General features: G+C 47.9%; 1 protein-coding gene across 1 annotated transcript; it reads left to right on the forward strand.

The window, feature by feature from the left end:
- Positions 1-55: 55 nt before the first annotated feature.
- On the forward strand, positions 56-26,129 carry LOC144137687 (uncharacterized). The gene is made up of 7 exons (XM_077669630.1): positions 56-174; positions 8,035-8,121; positions 11,416-11,460; positions 12,813-12,854; positions 16,188-16,208; positions 20,674-20,736; positions 25,861-26,129. Exons 1-7 carry the CDS (start codon positions 151-153, stop codon positions 25,990-25,992), a joined length of 414 nt encoding a protein of 137 aa, XP_077525756.1. The 5' UTR covers positions 56-150; the 3' UTR covers positions 25,993-26,129.
- The last annotated feature ends 461 nt before the right edge of the window (positions 26,130-26,590 follow it).

A 26,590-nucleotide genomic window follows, 5' to 3' on the forward strand; every position in this document is an offset into this window, starting at 1 on the left:
ACGCTCGCTCCTTTTCAATACTTCATGCCAGGCCCCACAACAAAAAGCGGATACGAGCGGCATCGAGAGAGGGCAATGCGGCGTTTCCTCTCGCTGGGTGGCTTTATCGCGCTCATTTTTTTTTTTCAGCCACATTGACCAGTGATCCCGATGGCGACGCGGCGACGAATGGAGGTAAGCGTTTCTCTATCCGAGCATTCCGAGGCTCTGCCCGAAACCGCCACTGGCTGTTGCCGTACTCGCGACAGTTCCAGCTTGATTGATAAATATGCGCTGGTAAAACTTCAGCCCTCAACTGGCAAGCAGAGTATCGTACGACTTTACCGCATGTGTTAAAACCTCTCCGGCATCTTCGTGGAAGAATAGCGGCTTCTGGTTGAAAACGATCTTTTTTCTTCTGGTAGTTGAAAGAGAAGTTGGTTTCAGCGCCAAAGCCCACGTTAGGCGGGTGTCTGAAATCATCTGGGTGTCCAAAGAATTCTCTGAACAGGAACGAACGACGAGAGATGACAAGGCGCTAACTCGAATATACTGGTTTAATGAGATAGACGTACAAGTATATAGTGACTAGACTATTCGTGATGTGTTCCTCTCGACCAAGATAAAAGAAAACCCGAAATGAATGTTTAAGAGAATATACGCAGTCGGAGGCACACGCGGCAAACAAAAGATGGTGTGCGTTAAAACAAATTACACCATCTTTCCGCAGGGGGACCCTCAGTAGTATACGAAGCAGCCATGGGGTCGACAGAAGTTCCCATTAGTTTTCAGTTCGTCGTTTCCGTTGACGTTCAGCTTCGCGTGCCTTCGTTGTATCAGTAGCTTCGTCGTGTCGTCGTCGTGTCGTCGTCGTGGCGACCCAGCGTAAGCACGTTTAAACGAGAAGCGCAGTCATAGAGTAAAACATGTAAATATATAAGAACACGATAGTGTGTACTAGTGCTGCAGGAAGCGCTAAATAACCAAAGGTGCCGCCGCGACCCACGAACCCTGACCCAAAAACGCTTCTAACGCCGAAGTGCTAGAAAAAAGGTAGTCCAAAAAATTACACCATCTTCCCGTAGGGGAACCCTGAGTAGTATGCGAAGCAGCTATGGGGTCGACTGAAGTTCCCAATAGTTTTCAGTTCGTCGTTTCCGTTGACGTTCAGCTTCGCGTCCTTTCGTTGTATCAGTAGCTTCTTGACGTAGCTTGAATGAGTGAAGGACATAAGGCGCGTTCGTAGCACTTGCACCCGTCTCGGTTTGTACCGCAGTGGGAAGAGCACCACGTACCTCCCGTTGCGGCCAGAGAGTCGTGGGATCGAAACCGGGCGCCGCCTAACTATTTATTTTTATAGTGGACTGCGCTGACGTCAGCTCAAACGCTGACGGGGCTGAAGAGACGCGCATGCGCAGTAGAGTACAGACGTCCGACAACGACAACGAGGGAGGAAGGGACACAACACCGAGCATGAGATGCTTCGCATCTAAAAAAGCCAAAAGCCATAGGACGTCGAAAATCTCTATACTCCTTCCGCAACGTGTGGAGCAGGTATATGAGTATATTTTGTCTTTTATGATAATGGCGGAGCGCTAACGCAGCGATTGCACACCTGCTTATGTGAAAGGCCTATATCAACACCCTCGTGGTTTTGTCCTGATGTCTTCATCAAACTGACGTAGAACAAAAATGGGTGTACACCCACCTGTAGTACAATGTTCTTTTAAGTGGGAGCTTTCCTTAAATCCTACAGGTCTTCGACGTACTTGCAGATAAGGCATTGCCTAATTTGGCCTACATAAATACAGCCACACAGCAACGGTAGCATATACCCAACACACGTTGCAAAACAGCAAAAATCATGCACCCCTCCGTCTAACGACGGCGATGGTTGAATACGAAGCTTTCTCGTTATATATTGTTTGGTTGGCTAACCAGTCACAGCGAGTATCGGCTACTTTGGAGGTACGCACCACTTTTCTAGAATACCCACAGCAACTCTCGGGTATGGTGGAAGGACACTTTCCGCTTGCACCATCCGGCACAGATTGGGTTGAGGCCCCTTCTGGGTACCGAGGGTGGGCTTGATCACTATTCGTCAATGGTGCTACTTGGCGGCAGATCACACAAAGTGCGTAGAGTGCTTGCCATGGACATACAAAAGGCATACGACAACGTTAGCCATGGAGCCATCTTGGAAATTCTCCAAGGCCTTTTTCTCATGGGCAAGGTTTTCTCTTTCCTCCGGAACTTCCTCACAAAAAGATCCTTTTCAGTTCACATTGGTGGGACAAGTTATAGTCACTTTACGCCTGTCCGCGGAGTGCCTCAGGGATTGGTGTAATGTCACCGTTCCTTTTTAATATTATTATGTTACCGCTTGCCTGGCATGTCGGCTCTATGTCTGACAGGCACTTTCTGATGTACACGGACGAGATTACGGTGTGGACCGTCCACTTAGACCTGACTCGGCAAACCGTGTGCCTCCAATAAGCCTTGTCTGTCACTCATAAATGGTGTGAATACCCTGGACTGACACTTTGCATCGAAAATACGGCTATTCTTCCTGCGGCCAGTGCTTAGTGCCGTCGCCGACTGGAGGAGTCTCCCACCGCATTACAACTTTGCGGCTGACCTCTAAGCACTGCCACCTGACTTCACGTGCTGAGATTAAGCGTTTCCGCGCATGGGTCAGTGTCTATGTGGCTACGTTCCGTTCGCCAAAAAGTGGGACAGATGCTCCACCTCATCCGACGCATCTTACAGAAACCTGGTGGCGCCTGTTCCAAAATGGCCCGTCTATTGGTGCGGTCAGTGCTCTAACCTCGGCTTGTTTACCAGGCCCAATTGCAACAGCTGAACTACGCGGAGTGAGCCGAGACTTGAGGTAATTAAGAGTCGCAATGCCTACTATTACCTACCTTCCTAGGATAACACCGACCCCTACCCTTCAGGCTGGAGGTGAAGTTAACACCTTGTATGAGCTTTTCCATCAGCGTCGGTCGGCCCGCACGCATAAACTCACCTTTGTTGCTGAGGCAGCGGCATTAGGTAACTACATGGGTCGTTCACTACCCACATCCCCAGATGCGTCTTTACCAGGTCATTCCGGCTATATCACCAGGCGACCGACAACAGGCCACTAACACGACTGCACAATCGATCAAACGAAAATACAGACACGCTTTTTGCGGTCGCACAAGAACTGGTGGCTGAGTCTCAACCCCAGGTGGTGCAGGCTTTTGTGGACGCTGGGTCCAAGGACCACGTAATGGCCACAACACTACAATGTCCTTCCCAACCAGAGTCCTGTCAAACGTGCTTCTACGAAACACGCCACGCCCTGCCATCTATGCTGGCCGACTTTGCAGCCACCCAGGACGGCTTACAAGCACTAACTCCTGCTCTTCATCAAGCCCCTGGAGGTACTACTTTACAAAGCTATACAGACTCCACGGCGGCCATACGTGATTTACATCGAGTAAATAAGAATTCGGCTCTCTCGAGGGACACTCATTATATGCAGGATACGTACCCATATACCCTCTTCGGCTCTAGTGGGTCCGGCGAAATACGCCCCCTGTTCACATGGCGGCGGATAGTGCCTGCCACCGTTCGTTCCACGACCATTGCCATCACTGACAATAGATGCCCCAGAACGATTTCTACAACAAAAAGATCTTCGTCGCGCCACAAGTGCTCTAATTCGACCGTGTGGAACGAACCTCCGCAGTAGGCTCGCTCTCTGTGAGGAGGTCTTGCTGCGAAGACTTCGTGTTGGTGTAGCCCTCTGTCCCGCTGTGACCCAGGCGTGGCCACCACACTGTCATACCCCGTTCGCAAAGAACTGCCCCTTTTGCACGGCTCCTTCCGAAGATACTGGTACGGAACACCTGCTGTGGACGTGTCCTTCATTAGAAGAGGCGATAAAGCAACAACTTCGAGGCACAGGCCTCCACACTGGCAGACCACCTGACCTCCATCGGTGGATATGGGGACCCCACCACCACTACCTCCTTGTGTTTCTACCTGAAACGGGAGTTCACTTATACCTGTAATGTAGTCTCTATGCCATAAGGCATACTATCGCAATGAAAAAAAAACTCACGTGTGCACCCCGGAGGCCTAACGTCTGGGTTTGGGGTGTACGGCCCCAATCGGTACCTGCTGCTTGGCGTTCCCATCGACCATGACGAAATGGCGCAGTCAGATAGACGCCGGCTTCTTAACGCGAAGGACATCGGTTTGATTGCGGCCACGGGAAGCGTTTTGTTTCTTTTATTCACACACGGCCATTCATCATCATCGTCAGAGAAAGCTGGCTTTACTGCAGGCCGTAAAGGCATATAACGTCATCAGTGAGGACAACAAAGCATCGCTTTAAAAAAATAATGGCTCCAAAACACGCTGGGAAGGTGGTTGGACTGCGAAGCTGTAAACGACACCCACTCCGATTACCCATGCGACGTCACTAGAATTCACACACGTGACTCTACAAAGAGTGAAACCAGAGACTGCCAGCCGTTACCTGACTGCAACGCCAGAGAGAAAACGGAGAGGAGCGTCTGTCGAAGGGTAGGGAGAAGGGTGGCACGCGCGCCTATAGCGTCCACTCTCTCACTGCCACCCCTCACTCTTGTTTCCAGTGTCGCCTCCAAAAAGCTCCCTCCCCCTCCCCAGACGCTGAATCACAACCACCGCCTGTCTCCCCGTCTCCATGTGTGGGTGTAGCTTAGTCGGCAAGACGACGGGCTCTCGCTCCGCTTTTTTTCTGTGCCAGCTTCGACACCTGGCGGAGCCAATAGTTTGTGTAGCCTGGGCCACGGAGCAAGAATTATTCTTTCTCCGTGGCCTGGGCGTAGCCAGTAGACAGTAGTAGCTTGGGATGTTTGTTTGTGTAGCCAGTAGTAGCCTGGGAGTTTTCTACTGACGTGGACAGAAAAATTTCCATCCCTAGTTAGAGGTATACTGCTTCGCCGTAAAAAGGCGAGCGATGTTTTACTTCGCGGCCTTGTTTACTTATACGTTTAGCACTGACTGGTGACGTGCGCTCTATTTTGCCGCATAAGGCGCTCAGTTAGTTAGGGGCAAAGAGCATCCCTCTGGCGTCATAGCGATTTGCAACATTTTTAAACCATGGGACATCTTGTGCACACAGGGAGTGACGGCCGCTTTTGCTTTCGTGCACCGCTTTGTGCACCTGCGCCCCCCAACCTGACTTCGCTCTTTTTATTAATTTACGAATTACCTCGTGCATATGGGCCTGTCAAATTCAAGCACTTTTTAGTCCTTGTTGGTTTGTGAAACTAGTGTATATTTTATCCGAACATGATTTTGTTAGGGTATACCGCTGATAAGAACGAGCAGTCCCCATTTTAACAATTTTCAAGTGCCCGGAATAATAGTTTAGTATGGGCGTCTTTGAGCGCGGGAAGTGAGACCAGCAAACGTGGTTTTCGCATAGAAATAGCCTCAAGTCCCAAAACTGCACCTCTGTCTCCTTTCGTAAGTGAAGTTTGAAGATCATTCCGCAGCCGTACTCCTCCAATAGTTTCGAAACATCAACAAACATGCGGTTAAGGGCATCTGGCTGGGCAAGAACTATGAAGTAATCTACGTACTAATGATTTTGTTTTGTGCCCCCAAGTTTTCTTCGATGTGCCTGTCAATTATTTTGAGAAAAGTACTTTAAGGGAACGGGCAATGTTAGATCCCATGCATACACCTGTTTCTTTTTAAAGATGACGCTTTTCTTTCTATTCCACAAAAGTAGATATTAAATAAAAAAAGGCGGTATAAAAAAGGCGGTATTCACAAGGGCTGCTGAACCCAATCTCATGATCTTCACTGGTACATAGCCTAGAACTTTTCGAGAGACAATCAAAGGAAATCTCGGAACACAGTTCTTGTACATCAATACTAAAGAAACCACTGGTACCCTGAATTTATAGTCTAAAGCATTTAAAAGTTCGAAGGAATTCGGGATTATGAACTGGTCGCACCGGCAAATGGTCCAATTGTTCGTTCCGCTGTCTGAAAGGATGTCGCTGCCGACACAAAGCACTGATGGAAACAGCAACGAAGACGTTTTCTCAAGTGCCCTAGATGGCATGTGGCGCATTCAAAGGGGTACGACTGTGACGTTTCTATTACACCAGCTTGCGGCGATTGCGTGAAGGCGACGCGATTATTGGGCAGAAGCTTGCCTTGCGGCCTGCACCTTTTTCTTCAGCATGTATTATCGTAAATGGTTACTGTCGTTAAAGAAGTATCTGCGGTTCTCACTATAAGTGTGAATCGGCATAAACTGAAGCACTGGGGAGTCTGTCGAGAAATTAGAGACGTAACGATAGACGTACAACGTCCCAATACACCCGGCTTTTCGCTTTCTGGCACTCCCGGTTTCAGATCACTTCGACCTCCTTCCTGTTCACAGACGCCACCGAAAATCCCGACCAACAAGGCGCTAGCAGCTACGCTGTAATATCCGAGATTGGCTTGATGGTTGTATAGATGGCATCCACTGAAAAGTTTAACTGTCAATTTCTTCGCTTGGAAACACTGGAAACGGCCATGGACATGGCCATAGCGCCACAGACATGGCGCGGGTTGTGCCACTGCGCCCACGCGCCGCAAAAAAAAAAAAAAAAAAAAAAAAAAACACCGGCGTGCGTCGTCTGCTCCGTTTCAACCCGATTCTCAACGGTGGTGTCCACAGACAGGTTATTATTCGCACTCCCATTGGAGTCGAGGCATTACTTTGCGTTCGATGGGGTACAGTTTGGAACGTCCAACACAAATCGCGTGCTTAGAACGGGCAAGTACCGCCATCCCGCGGAGCCCGACGTAACCAGTGACGGCACACTCACATGTTCGCCTGCATGAATGCCTCGCCAGTGAATACAACCTATACCGTTGCGTTTGCCCTCGAAAGGCTAGCCTTGATGATTACGCCGCCGTTACCGATTATATTGTTACGGTGGACATAAGAGTTAAGGCGCGATACAGCAGGACAAGCCCCGTTTGTTTAAAGGGTGAACCTGCTCCCGCAATAAGCTGCTACCGATAGAACCAGCGCTCAACGAACTCCTCATTCGTAGTCGCCCGGATGCTCACGTCACTTTCTATTCGGCAGCAGCAGCCTGAACGCTTCCAACGCTCGGTGCGCACAGTGGGGGCTGCCTGGCAGTAATACAAAAAGGCAGTGGCAATATGAACCACCGGCACATTGCAACGCTGCAGAATGATACAGGGTTTCTTGCACGACGAAGAGGCAAATACACCAACCAAGAGCGTTTATTGAACGCGGCGCGAACGGTCACAACCAGCTAGTTACGTCGGCGAGACCAGGAACTTCCCAGAACGCATCCAATAACAGAAAAAAGACTTTCGCGAGTCGGACATTCAGCGCAGTGCATTGGCAGAACACTGAAAAAGCTGACCACAGATTGACTTGGACGGCACGCAAGTGATTGGAACCAAAACCAATTACTCATAAAGAATACTCCTAGTGTCTTGGTACATACAAGGGAGCCGGGAAGGCCTGAATAGATCCCTCGGAGCCCCTCCCACCATCTCAACCCACGGCCTCCGACGCGCAAGGGCAAGATGCGAGTAAAAAGAAAAAGAAAAAGAAAAAGAAAAAGAAGAAGCCACCTTATATAACAGCTGCTTCTTGTCTTAAACAGTCACCCCTGATGAAGGAGGCGAGTAGACTCCAAAACGTTGGGACCGCTTTCAATAAACGCCCTTGGTTGGTGTATTTGCCTCTTCCTCAAGTTTAACCCAACCAGACAGAGTTCTTTCGAAGATGTTCACATTTAAGGTTTTCTTGCGTGTTTCAATTTAACTAGGTAGGTCAATATTCGTGGATGTTTGGCAAGCTGCGTCTAGCGCGGAAAAACTGTTTCAATCGACCTGTAGTGTGTTGGCAGATTTTAACACGCCACCCGTAAATCAGCGAAGCGGATGCATCGCAGCGGTCTGTTTCAATGCCAATAGTGCTCTCACTTTGTCTTTATAGAATACGTGCGCGTTGCAACCTTCTCGCAGGTAGTTAAGGCATGGAAGACGCTGGCCACATCCCTGCCGTTCTGTTCAGTCGTTGTGACGGCTTTTTTCCTTGGGACTCTTAATCAGGTAAGCTATTTCGTGTTAACTGCATAGCCCGTAACCGTCTGTGCACGTGAACGGGCATGCGAAGAGTGTGAAAATAATTCCGGGCCCTTCCACTTTGGGAAGAAAGATGGCCTCCGAAGTTGGGCGCAGTACATGTAGTGCCCGAAACCAAACACGTTTGTTATTGGCGGTGAGATGTTTGAGTGGCGACCCCTGGCTCTGACGTCGGCTTAGGGACTCGCGCTGCTGTCGTCTGCTATACTCCGCTTGTGAGGGGCAGCCGTGCCTGTGCTAGAAATCGCCCGCTTTGATGGTTTAGTGCTTTAAAAAGCGTATTTCTAGTAATTCAGTAATTTTTGTCAGCTTCTGACGCATCTGAATAATTTCAAGCAGTATCCCCACACAAATTCGCAACACACGAGGAGAGAGAGAATAACTTTGTTCAGAGGATCGGTCAGATGATCCTGTGTAACTTGTACTTTCTAGCTTATTCGCGAGGTTCAGCGTTCAGAGCTCCTCGATAAGTATGCAAAATGCGTAGGCTTCCCCGCAGTATTTTGAGATGCTCTTATGAAGACTCAAAAATCTAATGCTACGTACTACGCAGCGGGCCCCTACACGCCCATCGCACCCTTTCGTTGTTGTTGATTTGTATCAGATGAATTTTCTTTTTTTTTTCTGTGCCCAAAGAATTAATTTTTCTGCAATATCACAAACGTCTTATTAGTACGATTGGAGATGTTTGGCAGGCTCACAGAGATTGTGTGGATATTTTCTTCAGGCTGTATGGCATACGTTCCCTTCTTCACAAATTGGCTTTCGTTATGCCTGCGTGCAAGATATATCCGCAGCATGCATTGTTTATTCACATGCAAATAGAATGAGAAGGGTTGTGCTACGCCACCGCGATCGCGCCCCAGACAACGTTGTCCAGAGTACTCGAAGGCGGCTTTTGTGCTCCGAATTTCTATCGTAACCATCGTTATCATAATGATGTGAATCTCAACCCAAACTATTGTGGCCTGATTAGTGTTGAAGGCTTGATATACTCGCTAATGAACGCAATAAATAGCATACGTGCATGTATTACAAGAATCAAAACCGATGAATATTCCCAACCAGCTCTTTATTGTTTTCCAACCCTTGCAGCGGAAAGAACAAATCCTGGTCTGCTTGGGATGGCGTTCTATGAATTGAATAAAATTATTTTTACTCTCTTTACCTGGACTGGGGACCTGGCCCACTAATCAGCTCGATTTTACTGCTACATAAAGTTTCCTCTTTCGCCTCATCCTCCTCCTCTTGAGTGCAGTTTTCCTACAACGCATATCTGAATATTGGCAAGACGTGGCTGTGGGAAATGTACCGAAATATTCCTCCAGGTCTGAACAAACATAGTGTTATGTTATCTTTACCGAAGAGAGGACTCGTTTGCTCAATAAACCTGCCTGGGGTAAAATCAGCACGCGCCTATACAAACAGTGGGTTATTCGTATCTCAACCTACAGCCGATAGTCCATGTCGGCATACTTTCATGCCATGCCAATGTAAAGCGATGAGATACAATACATTTGAGCGTTGTGCATGGTTGTCAAAACTGTTATACCGTATATATTATTACGGGGAATCATAATGCCTTCTGCCAAAGCTAACAGCCCCGAAGGCCTGCAATTTGTTTTGGTCTTGTATTTTTGCTGTTGTCGGTTATTAGCAGCTGGCTGTTCCCTTTGTTCGAAAGAAGCCGACGCCTAGCTCCGCCTCTTCACGATCCGCACAGGACCGTCTTCGCAAGAAATGGGTCAACGCCGGCAATGTTTCTTCCGTAGCGCTATCCAAAACTGTACCTAACTTACGCCTTCAGCTAGTGTATACGGTGTTAAGTCTATTATTATGATAAAAAGTTACGCACACGCAAAATCTGGTGCGGACAAGCATCAGACGTCAACTGAGCGCAAAGAAACAGCAGGGAGAGCGAGCCCGAGTGAAGCAGGCGACGAATGCGAGAATCTCTAAGCCGACGTCACGGAGGCGCGCTTCTTAGCGCCGCCCGTGGTCGCGCTCCCCGCCAATACTCGGGAACAAGTTAAGCACGCCAATAGCTCATGTACGGTATCACTGCGCCTGAGCAAAAGACCCGGATGTCAACGGGCGCGCGCGTTTTGAAAGGAGGTGGCTATGAATGCGTGATATTGTCTGCCTTTTCTCACGTAGTTTGTTTGTCGTCGCTGCCGTAATTTATAAGCATATGAATATCCCTGTGATGGCACCTGTCATGTTCAAAATCTTCCCAGTAACGCACTACTTGCGCCGCGCGGAGTAACATCCAGCTGCGATGAAGAGGCACAACGGTAACTTCTGCGGCCGTTCTGAAGGTGTACCCGGGCATAGTAATTTCTGATTGAGCAGACTTTCTTGATAGTTAGCTGAAGAAAAATTGGAAGCACTAGAGTTTTATTATAGCGGACAAACTTGGGGTTGTCCGATTCCCTACCGTAGACGATCTCATGTATTGGCATCAGACAGGAATTCTGTAACGTAAGGATTCCAGTTGAGAATGACCCCTGTCAGGTAATGCTCGCCGGCTTGATGAGTCAGCGCAACACGCAATGGCGAACTCCACGGGCACTCGCAAACTATTTGAGAAGTCAGAATAGCGCATAGCCTGGGCCGGCGTGTCAGCCGCCTCAGCCTTCCTGAATTACCAAACGACAGTCTGTTATATTTTTGTGCCAATCCTTTTTGCCTCAGTCGAGTTGTTAGCCTGCGCCCACGTCCCCTAAGTATGTTGAAGAATTCTTACTTGAAGAAAATTTCTTACCGGGGCTGGGGCTGGGAGATTGCATTGTTTTGACGGGTCGCAAAAATTTTACTTAGGCTGGCTGCGTCAGCTGACAATGTTGGAACAGGGGTTGATGTGGGAATGGAAGGTTACTGAACTGGGAAAGCTTACCTTCTTGTTTGAAGGATATTCGATAAAAAATTCTCAAGGCGACAATTTAAAACTGTCTGATACATATCATAACGCCAGAGAAACGGAGCACGAAAGTAACGATTCCGTTAAAACGTGTGAGCTGCAGATTTAACGTGCGTTGTGACTTCAATCTATGACTCGGGCAGCTTTTAGTTTTCGTGCCTAAACGTGTGGGCAAAACACACCAACCAAAGTGAACGCTCTCATAGAAAAACCTTGATTTTCAAACAGCCTTCTAAAGGCGGAATCATTTGCTTGTCGAAAAGCGGCCTATCCAACCTTTTGCCACTATTCGTGTCGTTATTCTCTTTGGACGGCTGCTCACATTTCCCCTTACCTTACAGCAAACTGTCAGATTCTGCATGTTGTCTCAAGCCTCATCCTTACAGGTAAGCTCGCCATTTTGAGGACATGTACTTGCGTCAACATCACGTTGTATCTCCGTTTCCCAGCTGCCGTTTTTTGCGGCGAACAGCTTGTTCTGACATGCTTAAAGGGTCATGCAGACTTTATTAACAGATGTATTGCGCAAAAAAGACAAAGGACAAAGAATGCAAGAGGACTTTTGCGAGGACTTTTGCCCTTCGTCTTTTTTGCGCTATACATCTGTTAATAACGATCGACCAACTAGCCTAACAACGTACTTTACTAGCCATGCAGACAAAATACAAGTTTTTATTCGAAAGATTTAGTGTTTTATAGTGCCCCAGCGCTTGTCCGGCAGCAAACGATGCCGTATTTACTGAGAAATTAATCAATTGAGGTTAAAATTTTTATTCTCCCTCCAAATTGTGTGTTTTCGTGACGTCTGCCATCAAATAATCAGGGCGGGTATTCACAAGAACTTCTAGTTCCTTATTAGGCTCTGCAGCCTTGCTTACCGTCAGTCCCCCCAGATGGTGCTGCCATAGTCAAGCGCGCGGACTGTTGTCCGCCATTGCTTTGTTTCTGGCCGTATGTGTTCCGGGCTTGTTTTTGTTACGGTAGAAAGCAATCGTTTCGTGAAACATGGGGTATGCTTGACAAACAGGGTCACGTAGGACAACGTCGTTTACGCCAATTGGCCAGTGTCGTGTAAGACAACTCCAAAGCGGCGGGCTGCTGTGCAGCTAAAAAAAAGCATTGTGCGCACAGTACCAACAGCAGTGCGCATCGTTACTTCAATGTTTACGTGTATTTTCGTAACTTTCATTGTTGACTCCACCATTCTTCCTGCTGTAAGATGAATATGCATCATAGATCCTTCGGCAAGCTTATAAGCCCTGCCTAATTTGCGTTTGCCTTTGCCGGCCTCAGCCAATGGCACAGCTGGGCATATGACATCATAGGTTCTGCTGCGGGAAATGAGCTAGTGGGTCGCATGGCCATTCCATTGTTTCCTAATTATGTAGCTTTTCTGAACGAAGTGTGCATTAAAAGTGGTGTCAGTATGATTCTAACGAGGCAATCTTTCGAATGAACCAAACTTGTGTTTTGTCTGCATGCATAACCCCTTTAAATAAATACAAACGGGATGAACGCTCTTGCGTGCTGCGGCTAAAATTTCTTCTTTTGCCCTACCTAGCGTTCAATGTTGTGCCAGTTGGTTTGACGTTGACACGTATCCGAACAGCGCGTGCAACTAGACGAAAGACGCGGAGTACGGGGCTGCTCGTGCACGAGTCAAATCCCACACAGAGCAAAAAAAGAGAGTCGCTTTTGAGATGCCCAGGGCAGCGTCAAAGTGCGGTTTCTGTTTCAGAGCCAGTGCATTCTTTGCAATCAACAGAAATACAACAGTGCGGTGAGTACTCAGCCATTTCACGTTCACTTATGCGGAACACTTTGTTACGTTAGTTAACAAAGCTAAAAGCTAAAGTTTTTTGGTACCTAAACATGAAAAGGGTTGGACACGCAGTGGTTAATGAAACTAGAAGGCTAGCGATGAAATATGAAAAGTACAGTGGAGAATCAAAGAGAGCCAAGGTAACCAAAAAAGAAGCAAGGCAGATAGAAACGAAGAAATGGAGAGAAAAAAATGGAAACCAAAACGTAGAGAGAGATGTACAGGGCAGAGAAATTGAATATCAAAAAGGAAAATTTCTACCATAATTCCAAGGGCAGTGCTTTAGTTTTTGAGGCTAGTTCAGGTTGCTTCCGAACTAAGAGCTTTATGGGGAAGTATGCAGAAAATTATGCGGTATTCGTGGTCTGCGGAAAAGAAACAGAAACTATGTGGCGCGTAGTTTTAGATATGAGTGTATCCGTCCAAATCTTCAAGAAGAAAATATTCGGCTTCCAGAAGCCCTAAGATTTAAGTGTAGCTCAGGGGGAGTGAACTTCAAGGCTGTCGCGGCGACTAAAAGAAAACTAGAATGCTGGTGGACGAAAAGCAAAGAGGGGATTATTGCCTAGGACCTCTACCAGCTGCAACAGAAAAAAAAAGTATTCTGTTCTTGCCCTAAGAGTAGCGCTAACATCAAACAAAGAGTATTAGACATCGATATACTACTTTTTTCTTCGTAAGATGATACGTAATCGCCCCGTTTCAAAAGGAATACCACTAGCGATCAATCAATCAATCATTACGCAAACAGAAAAGTGTTTTCTTGTGCGCCCCACATACGGGATCGAACATGCTCAGTACGATGAAGCAGTGGAAATGAACTAACGACTCAGTAAAATATACACAGGGCAGCCCTGCACCCGGGGGGCTTCGAGTGCACAGCTGGCGTTCCTTAGCACCCTTAGCTCATATGCGCTGCTCCATTGCGCTGAACACGTTCAATATCACGAGGGAACCGGAAACTGACGCCGCACACGGATCCCCCTCAGCTTTAAACGCAAACACGTGGAGGCGCGTGGGGCGAGGAGAACGCAAGGAACGATATTGGAGTCAACTGAAAACTGTTGGCCCGTTCACGCCATCTCAGCATCTGTTCTAAGAGCAATCCACCGATTATATTAAACGCACGCAGTCGGTGCGTTGGGCAGCAGGCGCTGACTATAAGGGAACGTACTTGAGGAATCAAAATCGGTTCCCCTCAACGAGGCAGGACTACTTGCTATCGGCAAAAGCGTGAACTTTCCGAATATCGTCCGCTTGTGCTTATGGGCATTTGGACATCGCCTTAAACGCCTGTCTCTTCCGGTGGCTGCGCAAGGTGCCATGAACCTGTATTGCACACATCCTCGTGGGTGTTTCCTTCCTCCATTCCCAAAGCCCTCCTCCCTCTCCTCCATTCCCAACCTCCTCCTCCTCCTCATTCTCCTCCTCCTCCTCTTACTCCTCCTACTCCATCCTCAACGTGCACCTCCTCTTCCCTTCCTCACCGCGGGGTAATTACAACGTTTCTCAGCGTAAAGATGGCTGTCAAGCAATCCCTCGTTAACTCGAGCTTGGATATCTCGAAATATCGGTTAAGTCGAAACTTTTTGCGCCGTGCATATACCTTCCATATGCGCCACGTATTTGCTGCCCTTTATCTCAAAACGTTTTTGCGGGGGACTGCGGATATCTCGAAATGTTGACAGAGAGGACACAAGGCAAAGCCCGCTACAGACATCTGATAAGGTCCCCGATCTAACGCTTAGCTCTCACTACGCGCCGAACGTGGTCGTACGCCGCAAATTTGCGCTGTATGAGGTCGATGTTCCCGTTACCGGAATGCTGTCCGACGCCTACATCGTTGAGATATCTGTGGACGGTGCAGCTGATTATGAGGATGTAGAGGAGCTTTGAGAAGTGCCTACGGCAGAAACAACGAAGATGCTGCGCCTACTTCGCAACAGGGTAGAATGTAGCCGTGGTGACCAACAATGCATTCGATGCATTGACCAGCTCAAGAAAGCTTTTATGTGACCAGATGCGAACGCGAAACAGGCGAGCATAACGCGGTTCTTCTTTCCGCAATAATAAATATTTGTTTCCCCTGCGAACATTCTTTCCTTCATTACGAAAGCCCCAAGTGCAGTGAAGCTTTTTTTGCCAGCTTTATCTCTTATAACAGTGACCTGGCCTCAAATGTTAGGCATTTAACTTAACTCAAAACTCCGCTTATTTCGAAATTTTCAGCGGACTTTACGACTTCGAGTTAACGAGGGATTACTGCATTTCGCATTGCGTAGTCTAGCAAGAGGAGGCGGCACGACGTGCTCGTTATATTTCAGTGCACACAAAACGGAGAGCAGCTTGCCGTGGAAATTCCTGTGTGGGCGCTATTGGAATGCATTCAAAGGGCGTGTAAAAGAAATAAACTTTTATTCGCAGTGGGAAGCAAGTTTATAAATTCAACTTTGGAGTTCTGACCTGTTGACCTTACAAATTTCCTCAAAATAGATACGCACGTCAGAAGATCAATAAACACAACATAGAATAAGCGACATATAAACGAAACAAACGGGTAAAAATGCGAGCCAACATCCATGAATTTAATTTTTTACAAGCAGCTACAAATAAGAGACATTATTAAACACATCTGTTGGGCAAGTTGGTGTATTATGATTGAAAAATAGAACGCAACTTCGACAACACAAAGCGCTTGTCACATCGTTCTTCCTTTGTGTCGTTGTCGAAGTCGCGCTCTATTTTTCAATCAAGACACATATCCTTCAGCGAGCCTCGACATCTCCATAGTCGCCCGGTGCAATGTTGCGGTCTAATGCCTAGTTCACTGCACTTAAAATATATGACAATGTACGGAAAGTGTTCAGAAGCAAAGTGTTCAGAGGGCTGAAGAAAAAAAAAAATTCAACCAATTTACTCTGGTTAGCTGGCATGCAGGCTGGTTCGGCCCAAATTTGCGTGTGCGTGCGTGTGCGTGTATGTGCGTGTCTATATCAATAATATACTTCTTACTCGCACATTCAAGCGGTCTTGCTTTGTTGTTTGTAGTTTCAGTACATATCTTGGAAAGCGGGCAGCAAAGTCTAGCGTTAAGTAGTCACCTGTGAGTTATAACTTTCATTTCAGGGATACACGAGCACCAGCCGCCTCCTAATTGCATACCTGTAATGGTGCGATAAGAGAAGAATACAGTAAATGCTGTAAATGAGGCTATGATAGGAGAAAACGACTTCCATATTTCTTTGTTAGTGCACTAAACTGCTACTTGTGTATTTCTTTTTTTTTTTGCAGCTCAACGGTTGTTTAAAGCAGGTAAGGCTTTCCACACTGTTGTAGAGCATAAGCGACGGCTTCAACAGAACAAACTCACTTTTAATTCACTCATTGCTCTTACAAACTCGTTCGCGTGATTTGTCGGGGAGCACACTTTCTCCTCTCTGGCACCGCGGTGCGCGGGCGGATTTCGCTCGCATTCCGTAATCGCACCCGGAGTAGGTCGGTGGCGTCATCCAGCGGTAACCAAGGAAAGCGCTACGTACAACACTTTTGTCACCAAGCATATACAGGGTGTTACGACGATAATTGGAACACTTTAATTTTTTTTTCTGAGCGAACCGCTGCTTGGTTCGCGCTCAAACTTCAAACGAAGGTCGCATTTTGTGGTCTATTTTGTTTGGCACAGGGAACAACGCCGGTACTTACCTGTTTATTCTGAAAAATAAATAAAAAAAAATTTCGCCTGTGGGAAAATGGCAGCTTATTTGGACGTGCGAGCCAGTGAAGGCTGATCTTGGAACGACGGCGCCACCTGGGGTATGCAGATCGAACCAGACGACTGGAATTCACGGTAGAAAGGAGCCAAATGAGGTAGCAGACGATCAGAAAATCTCTTTCATCCCTAGTTTACGAAGATCACAAATAGTTGCATAACAGCTGATACCAATCATAATAAAATATCCCCACAGTTCATCGTGGCCAATAAACGTTGGATTTATTTCCTCACCTACTTTAACATTTTCTGATTGCATGCTGCCTCATTTGGCTCCTTCCTACCGTGGAACGAGCCACATGAGGTAGTAGGCGGTCAGAAAACCTGCTTTCACATTTTCTGATCGTCTGCTACCCTATTGGGCCCCTTCCTGCCGCGGGGGGAGCGTTAATCCCCATCGTCCATTTCGCTATACATACCCCAGGTGGCGCCGTCGTTCCAAGACCAGCTTGCACTGGCTCGCACGCCCAAATCGGCCGCCATTTCCCCATAGGCGGAGACCGTTTCTATTTACTTTCCGAATAAACAGGTAAGTACCGTTGTTGCTCACGGTGTCAAACAAAACAGACCGCAAAATGCGACGTTCGTGTGAAGTTTGAACGCGAACCGACCCGCGGTTCGCTCAGAAAAAAAAAATAAATTGTTCCAATTATGGTGGCAACACCCTTTATGTAATGACGATAGCTACGTTTTTTTTTTACAAGTCGCGCTATATATTTCAGTAAAGTGCTACGCTTCGCATATATCATTATTCGACAGCTTAGAAAAGATAAAATTGCATAAGCGCAGCGTGAAAACTGGGAGTGCTGAGCTGAATGCTCGCAGATGGCGATTCCCTCGTTCACGGCGTCTCACCGGCCACAGCCGGACTAAACTAACAATGTACGCGTACTCGGAGTCCTCGTTCAGATCATGGCATATACAGCCTCTTATGCGTAACAATGCCCGGCGGCTAAAACCGTGGACAAACAAGCACGGACGTTGCAACGGGATGCGCCCCAAGAAAGCAACATTTCCTGGAACAAAGCCGTTAAAAATGAGGCCCGAAGCTTGATGCAGAATCTTGCCGGAGCGTCACTCCAATGCGTTCGCGCATTGGTATTCACCCCGCATCAATTATTCAACCGGAACAATCTTAAATGTAAACTTTCGAGCGGAGCGTCACGCCGGCCTTTAATATTTTTCAGCATAAGGCAACAAGACAGGGAGTAGAAGGCAAAGCGTCCAGAAAACTAGAGCGATTCACGTATTGTAGCTCAGCGCTTCTTTTGTATAGAGTTTATTGCTCCTGGCCTACTTGCCGGAAAAAGTTGCATACCAGTATTGGGCGTAACTTGGAAATCGCATTTTGTTCGGCACACCAGAACAAGACACTCAAACACACAGACGCACACGAAAAGCACAGCTACTATTGTATGATTGTGTGTGTGCTTTTCGTGTGCGTCTGTTTGAGTATTCATTTGTAAGTGAGAGTTCTTTTGATATATTTTCATCACACATTCACCCCCATTTGGTGTAGCTAGGTCTGTCTCTCGGTGGCCTCATTTAACCCTGCGGTATTCTTGGCTGAACACCCTGCGGAGAGGTAATTCTAGTGAAGCTGGTCGCTCTGCTGTGATTTGCTGCGTTAGGGTTCAGCTATACTCGCAATTTTCTATATATAATTATACGTTGAGTGCGGCGATCCGTGAGTGAAAAACAACTGACAAACATGATTGGTGAGTGGAGACAGTCACGGCTACGCTAACCACGGCGCGGGCTCTAGTCCGCCGCACAGGTGATCCCCAAAAGAGCGCGATGCATTGCGCAATGTAGGAGAGAGAGAGAGAGAGAGAGAGAGAGAGAGAGAGAGAGAGAGAGAGAGAGAGAGAGAGAGAGAGAGAGAGAGAGAGAGAGAGAGAGAGAGAGAGAGAGAGAGAGAGAGACGCCACGCCTCGAGAAGAGTACGCACTACCCCGGATTTGAGACCGCGGCGGTGGAGAGAAGTGCAAAGTGCAACTGCAACCCACACTCCCTCCGTAGATGGTCGTGCTTCTGTGCAAACCCACTATCTGGGAAGCCAGCTAGCAAAGCCCAAGCTTACACCGACCCCGTAGACTCGGCTTCACATCTAGGCACTGATGCATTTTTGGGAAGACATTCTTTCGGGGGCAGCATCAGCTGTCGTATCAAATTATGGAGGCAGGATATTTTGTATTCCATGCACTGAAAATTGTTGGTCTGCGCTCGGACTGTCGCCGGAGATGGTCTGCTGGATACTGGCATTAAACAGCTTCGTTGTAAGAACTTCTCAGCAAGAATTACTCGCTATAAACAGCTTCGCTGTAAAAATAAATTTTCAGCAACAAAATTGTTAAATATGGTATTTACGAGACGAGAACGCTTTTCTTAACAGCCGTACTTCGGCGTTTGAGATGGCTGTCATATTTCTCTGTGTGTGTGCACTGTCAGTGCAGGTGTTTGGATACTTCTCAAAGAGATGCCACAAAAACGATTCCAGGCTAACAGGAGGAGGAGCAATCAGTCTTGGAATTTCTAAAAAAAGTTAAGCATCACACGGGAAAAATACTGAAAGGAGCGACTTTACCGCGACGTATTCGTTGTGTTTTTGCCGACATGAACGAGTGCCGACTTCCTTAAGTAGCATTTTTGCTATAGAGCAACCCGTTGTCAATGTTGTACTTCCCGTAAAATGTACCCATACTAATGCAGTGCGGACAGGGTCAAGTTAGATCGCTGGTCCAGACGGCGAAGTAAATCGGAAAGAGTGGCGACAAGAGCGGCACAAAAGTTTATGTCTATGAATGGGAAACCACACAACCATTCTTCAGAGCCTTGGGCAGATGAGAGCTTGGTGTTTTTGGAAGAGAGGTGCACTTCGCTGCTCCTCGGACGACTGAGATGCGTGGTGTTTTAAATCAAAGCTTTCTTTGTCTCGCTGAGAGCAGCCATCCACGCTAGAGCGCACTGCAGGAAAGCCAACTTTCTCTGACGATGATGATGATCGTGGGTGAACGCGACGAATTCCCGGGTCGAAAGCCCATGTCTTCAAAGTCCTAGTTCAAAGTCCAAAATCTAAATCGTTACACCCAAAACGCACTGCAGGAAAGCCAAGTTACACAATGGGCTTACACAAAGGCACATTAAGCACCTCAAGAAAAAATCCAGGGCCATCTCCACTAACGTGAAATATGGGGAGGGGCGAAGCATGCAGTGTATAACTGTATTCTTGGCCCCTTGGCGTTTTTACCAACGGAGATGAAGGCGTTGGGGGGTAGAAGTATAGAGCTTTGCTGTACAAGTCTCTTGTCTTTGAAGCACGAAGCTCTCTAGCGCGAGGCGTAAACGAGTTTCCCGGTGTTTTAGTACCGTGACTACATGAGACGATGATTACGACGACGACAGGCGACGTCAACAGCCCCAGCGCCTAAGGGGCTTCGCCCCTAAAAATGCTTCCCTTGGTGGCAATGGAACCTGAGTCCCTCGCGTTCTTTTTTTTATTTGCGATAGTATGCCCGCTGGCATAAATTCTATTCTGCAAGTATAGGTTAACTACCGTTTCGCGAAGAAACACAAGAAGGGAGCGGTGGTGGGTTCCCCATATCCACCGATGAAGGTCAGGTGGTCTGCCAGGGTGGAGGCCTGTGCCTCGAAGGTGTCGTGTTCTGGCCGCTTGCAATGAAGGGCACGTCAACAGCAAATGTTCTGTGTCCGCATCTTCGGCAGGAGCCGTGCAAAAGGGGCAGTTCTGTGCGAACGGGGCATGGTAGCGTGGTGGCCACTCCCGGGTAACAGCGAGTCCCTCGCGTCCCGAAGACGGCGTCTCTCCGATTGCTCCATTCCGGCATGGTCAAAGCAGTCTGGACTTTGTACTTTGACTTTGACTCAGGTTGCAGGGGAGAAAGCTGCGTGTTTTAACCCTCTTTCTGTTAAGGAAATTGGGTTTGATCTTTTTGTTTCCATGGGTCACTGTGGGGATAGTATAGACGAGTCAGCGTATGTTTTCAGAACACGCTTCCGGCGAACATTTCACAAGAGGAGGCCTTCTGCATTTTAGCAGCCTGCATTGACGTGAGTATGTCCCGCCCCTCACGCTTTCCGAACAACGCTTCGCACCATCACAGACACCCATTCTGGCGTTTTACTTGCGTCATGTGCCCAGCACTCGTCCTCTATATTCTTAACTTAGTCTGTGCTTTTTTAATGCCTAGCATTCATTGCCGAGTACCTCCACAGCCAGGACTGTGTAACGCCCTGCATTTCCGCAATAATGCAGATTTCGCGAAAGTTCCAAATGTAACCATTAGAATAACGTAAATGGAGATAATTTGTCGGACGAAATTTTGAATAACTAAAAAATAAGAAAATAAAAAAAATACTGAAATAGGCAAGATGTATACCGCATGACATGGAAATAGGCAATACGTATACCGGATGACATTTCAACAATAATGCAGATTTTGCAATAGTTTCACCTGTAATCGTTAGAGTAGCGTAAATGGAGGTAATTGGTTGAACGAAATTTAGAAGAATCTAAAAAAATAATGAAAATATATAATAATTACAGAAAATGGCGTACCGTGAACGCCCTGCATTTTCATAATAATGCAAATTTCACGAAAGTTCCACTTGTAATCGTTATAATACCTTAGATGGGCATAATTGGTCGGACAAGATTTAGAAAAACCAAAAAAATGGGTGGAAAAAGCTCACATTCAAGACAAGCCGCATAAGAATACTACCCATTAGTAGATAATTCTGTGAATTTCTGCAAAAATGTTTTCGGCCAGGGGTCAATTTAAATTGTGTTTCCTGCAGAAAGTTGTACTCTACTGAAAACGCTTGGTGTGAGGACGCCCCAAGGAACTTTATTTTCATTTATTCATATTTCCTTTATTAGGACTTAGTTATGCAGCAACACGTATAATAAGCACGCGTGTTGTGTTGTATCGCTTGTGTTTGTAGTGGAAGACGTTAGTTTAGACTAAAGGATAAAGGAGGTGGGCCCAAAAGTGGAGCAAGGGGTGGCCATCCCGGTTCCCGTAGGCCACCGGCCCTGTCTGCAGCCTCCGCCCGGATAGTGAGGTCGTCCTGTTTTTCCACCTGTCTGTCTATGTTCAAGAGAGAGAGAGAGGGGGGGGGGGGGAACTACACGCACTGCGTGGCTGGTGGTGTAGAGAAGTTGATTGCAGGACGATGACGATGGTGATGATGATGATGATGATGCTTCGCGGCTTCCCCTTTGTAACAGGGTGGCATTGCACAGCAACCTTATTCGTAACGCCCCTGCACAATCACATCGCCTTGAAAAAAAGAAACTGTTATGGAGTTTTTGTGCTAGTCTGACTTCTTAGTTCACATGTTCTCCCAGATTCTGAGCACTCCTACCCCGGGCATCCCACAGAGGCGGACGATCTCGGACATCCCGACCGCTTATTCGCATATCCTGCAGCACTAGCGGCCGGGTAAAAGGCGATAGGCGCCACCTGGTAAAGAACTGGACACGAAGCAACAAACAGCACTGAGAAGATTTGCTCAAGATAAAAAAAAAAAAAACAAATCTCGCGCAACATGACCGCAGCAATAGGTGACCGGAAAAAAGCGTGAAGGCTCATGGGTGCATTGTCTGCTCCCGCGGAGCCCCGCCACTTCCGGTTCGAGAGCTCTCCTGGACTCCCGTACGCCGGCGGCTTTCACGCGCGCGTGAGCTTGTTTATCTGCTTCCACCGAAAAAAAAAAAAAAAAAAAAAACGCTCATGCTTCTCGTATTCAATGCATAGCAACGATGAATCCTACTAGGGGCTTCTCTGAAAGGTAAGCACTCTTTGACAAATAAACAACACGCCCACACGCGCGTGGAAGCCGCCGGCGTACGGGAGACCAGGAGCGCTCTCGAACCGGAAGTGACCGGAGCAAACAACGTACCCATGAGCCTTCGCGCTTTTTACCGGTCACCTTTACTTCATACGCGGAAGCCTGTAAGCCTCACTGAGTACACGTGGAATGGAGGCGGACCTATATTCACCGTGTGGTGTGAACATGCCATCAAAATACGGAAATACCTAGCATCAACGACCCGACGATTCTGCGGTGGGAAGAAATGCTGTCTGCAGTATACCCGAAAGCGCGGGAGTTGATTGAAAGGGCAAGTGGGGCAGAAAGAACCAACGGATTCCCGAAATAGGGGCAGCAATTGAAGGTCGAATTAAAGAGTGCTTTCCTCCAGTTTAATAATGCGGAAGCATTAGGTGACCCATTGTACGAAAAACCGACGTTGTGCGGTGTAGTAGAAAATCGCTCAGCTGTAAAGAGTAGGGAACGAGCAAAATGAACCAAATCACTTAGTCTGAAAAGAAAGTCGGGTGCATTGGAGTTCGTGTGAGAATCAAATCTCATGGGAAAATTACCGCGTTGCTTGCAGTAAAAAAAAAAGCCCAGTGTGGGCGACGTTGACGTCACACTGCAAGCCAGATGCATGTGACGGCGCGTCAAGAGTAGAAATGCACCCCAGGTGCGGAGAACGCTCGTTCTGGGGCAAAGTGTTCGCACTGAGAGGGAGTTAAGCGTATCCCCCCTCTTGATATCCTTGCAGCTCGCGTGTGGTTCTGTGCAATGGATCGTAGTGTACTCCATCAGCAGCCTCTAAATACGTTCGCACTCCCACACGTATGTAGTCTTGAGTACCTGTGAATTTTTGTTTTACAATTTGGGCCATTTCGTGTTTTCGCGTTAAAATCATTCTGTGCCATTCTTGGACAGAACGCTTACAACGTAGCCTACTGCGGAAGCTATTGCTGTGCGAAACGCAACGGGGAATGCCGCGGGAGTTTTGGAGAGCGCAACTGATTCTGTCCGAATCGACGAAAACGCTAGTTATGTCGCCTACTCAATTGTCGCTCACATCCAACCACCCTGCCTCGCTCACTTCTGGGTTGCCCAGTTGCCTGATTCATGCAGTCAGTTTGAAGAAAACGTGGGAAAAGTTGCCCTCTTTTTTTAAAGAGCGTTTATTTTGCCACAGGGCATAGATAAGGAGTATCAGATGATGAAGAGGAAAGTTGATTAGATGAACATGAAAATGTTCGCTTCGCGAATGAAGTCTAGCAGGGAACGATGATGGGGCCCATGAATACATACGTTGTATGCGGATGCGTCGTCTACGCGGATGCCCGTCACCGCAAGATGTCGCATCCTCGTCGGACACAATGCGAGGCAAGACCACAGCAAGTGGTGTATATCGGCTATTGTATCGCCGCGGTGGCAAACTGGGCAACGGGGTCTGTAAAACAATCTTTGAAGTGAGGCCATTGGCGGGTCACGGCGGGAGTTAAGGCCACCCCAACCAAATCCTTCTAAGCGCAACCTCCTCGGCACAGGGGGGTGTGGCAGCACACGCATGTGTGCGGCGCCGGAGGTGTTCCTTTCTAGTCAGCAGAACAGTCGCATCATCCAGCTCTAAAGGGGAAGTCGGAGATGGAACGGGGGCTGCCAGCCGGGCTGCTACGTCTGCCCGGCAGTGGGCTGTCTGTAGGTCATGCGAAACGCATTGAACCTGAATCTCGTGAGATATTCGTGCCGCAAGGTGGTGAATACTCTGGGACAGCATAGGGCTACGGCTAACTAACTGTAGTAAGCGGACTGCGTGAAGGGAATTGGTGCGAATTACGATGCGCGCCCCGGGCTGCAAAATGACTCCGGTTACAGCTAACAGAGCCTCTCTAATGGCTACAAGCTCTACACAGAACGGGAATTCCAACAGGAGCGCCGTGGGAACTTCGAGGCTTTTCTTTTAAACAAGCTGGCGCTTTAATTTTGTAACCTGCCAGAGAGAGTAGGCGATGTCGATAACTCTCTTGCGTGTCCCTCCAACGGAGGCGGTAATAACGTCATCGCACGGCAGCTGTAGCCCGGAATGCCGTGTTAATGACTGATGGGCCAGGTCTGACCTGGCCTTATCTTTAATTATTTCTTCTTTCTCTCTCTCTCTCTCTCTCTCTCTCTCTCTCTCTCTCTCTCTCTCTCTCTCTCTCTCTCTCTCTCTCTCTCTCTCTCTCTCTCTACCTGAAGTAAAAACAGAGACACCGACCGAAAGAAACTGTTAAAAACATTTAAAAACTTTAAAACAACAACAAACAATACGTTTCATCTTTGCTTCGAAAGCCTTGTTCAGAGTGAGGTGAAGGAAAGTTCATGCACGCTTATGCTTTCTTGAGCAGGTGACGTAAGCAGCGCGTGATCCTTGCTGCTTCTTGGTCTGTTGCTGCCTCCATGTTCAACCATGCGAATCGCATTTGTACAAAAGCAGAAGACCGTTTTACTGACCTCGACAGGGTGCGAAACGATCTCTCGGCAAGCGGCTACCCCAGGGCGTCCTTTAATGGAGTGGAACGCCGCCTGTACAAGCCTGTCCTACCGGCTGATCCCCGACAAAGAAAGCGTGCTGCCATTACCTACTTCCCTGGCGTAAGCGAAATCTTGTCCCGCGTACAGCGAAATTATGACGTGGAGGTGACACACGTGCCTGCGTGTAAGCCGAGACACGCGCTCGTGGGCGGTAACTTTCTCAAAGAATCGTTTTCTGGCGTGGTCTACAAAATTTCCTATAATTTCCTGGTCTACAAAGTTTCCGTCGTACACGAGCTGCTTACGCCAAGTGCTCAAGAAAACATAAGCGTGCATGAACTTTCCTTCACCTCATTGTGAACAAGGCTTCCGTAGCGAAGCCGAAACGTATTATTTGTTGTCGTTTTAAAGTTTTTATATGTGTTTAACAGTTTCTCTTGGTCGCTGTCTCTGTTTTTACTTCACCGTGTCTCCCGACCAGACGGGTAACCCTCGACTTCATCTCTCTCTATCTGTTCAACACTCTGCCCTATCCTTTCATTCCCCCTCTTCTTCCATTCTCTCGCTCTGGGTTGTACGCGGATGAGCTCCCTGCCGAGCTCAAAAATATCCCCAGTGCACGTCCTTTTCTTTTCTTTCCCCTCAAACCACAAGCAACAGCGAATCAGGAAGGTGTTTTCTATGGAGAAAGAAATAACGAAGTTGCATGGTTAACTTGACTCTTTCAAGGCCTGGGGACGCTTACTGGCGTAAAACCGTCCCCCCCACGGCACCCTCTCCCCCTTTTTTTTTTCCGAAGCATAACGAAGCCGCTTTCTCTCGCCGACTGGTGGCGATTCTCCTCCTTTGCAGAGTCCTCGGCAGAGCCCAATAACGCTGGGGAGGCGGAGGCGGCGGGGAGAGCACGGGTCGCAGGTCGTCGTCGACGAGCAAGTTGCCCACGTTCTCCTGGAGGACTACGACCTCGAGGATGCCACCTTCTGAGCGTCGACGTAGTGGGCGCTTCTGCGGACCTCGGCTGCCCCATTCGGGCGACAGCGTGCACCTGGCTCAGCACTGAGGGGCCTCGGGCAGGTTTTCTTCTGCTCAAAAAATTAAGTCCCTTTTAAAATAAAGCACGTGCAAACCCACGTGATTTGGGGGATTTCCATTTAACACAGCAGCGCGTTACCCGGTACAATTGGCGGTGAGCGCGACCACGGGCGGCGCTGCGAAGGGCGTCTTCGTGACGTCGGCTTAGGGATTCTCGCATTTTTCGTCTGCTTCACTCGGACTCGCTCTACCTGCTGTTTCTTTGCGATCAGTTGACTTTTCATGTTTGTCCGCACCAGATTTTGCGTATGCGCAACTTTTTATCATAATTAAAGACTTAAAATCGCACACTCTAGCTGAAGGCGTGATTTACAGTATAGTTTTCGACACCGCTTCGGAAGAAACATTGCCGGCGTGGCCCCATTCCTGCGAAGCCGGTCCTGTGCGGAGATTCGGAGCTAGGCGTCAGCTTCTGTTTTCAGAACTCTTTCGAACAAAGGGAACAGCCAGAGTCTAAAAACTGACAACAGCGAAAATGCAAGACGAAAAC

The sequence above is a fragment of the Haemaphysalis longicornis genome, unplaced genomic scaffold (genome assembly GCF_048455015.1).
Source record: "Haemaphysalis longicornis isolate Haplotype H1 unplaced genomic scaffold, Haemaphysalis longicornis Haplotype H1 scaffold_456, whole genome shotgun sequence".
NCBI classification, from domain to species: Eukaryota; Metazoa; Arthropoda; class Arachnida; order Ixodida; family Ixodidae; genus Haemaphysalis; species Haemaphysalis longicornis.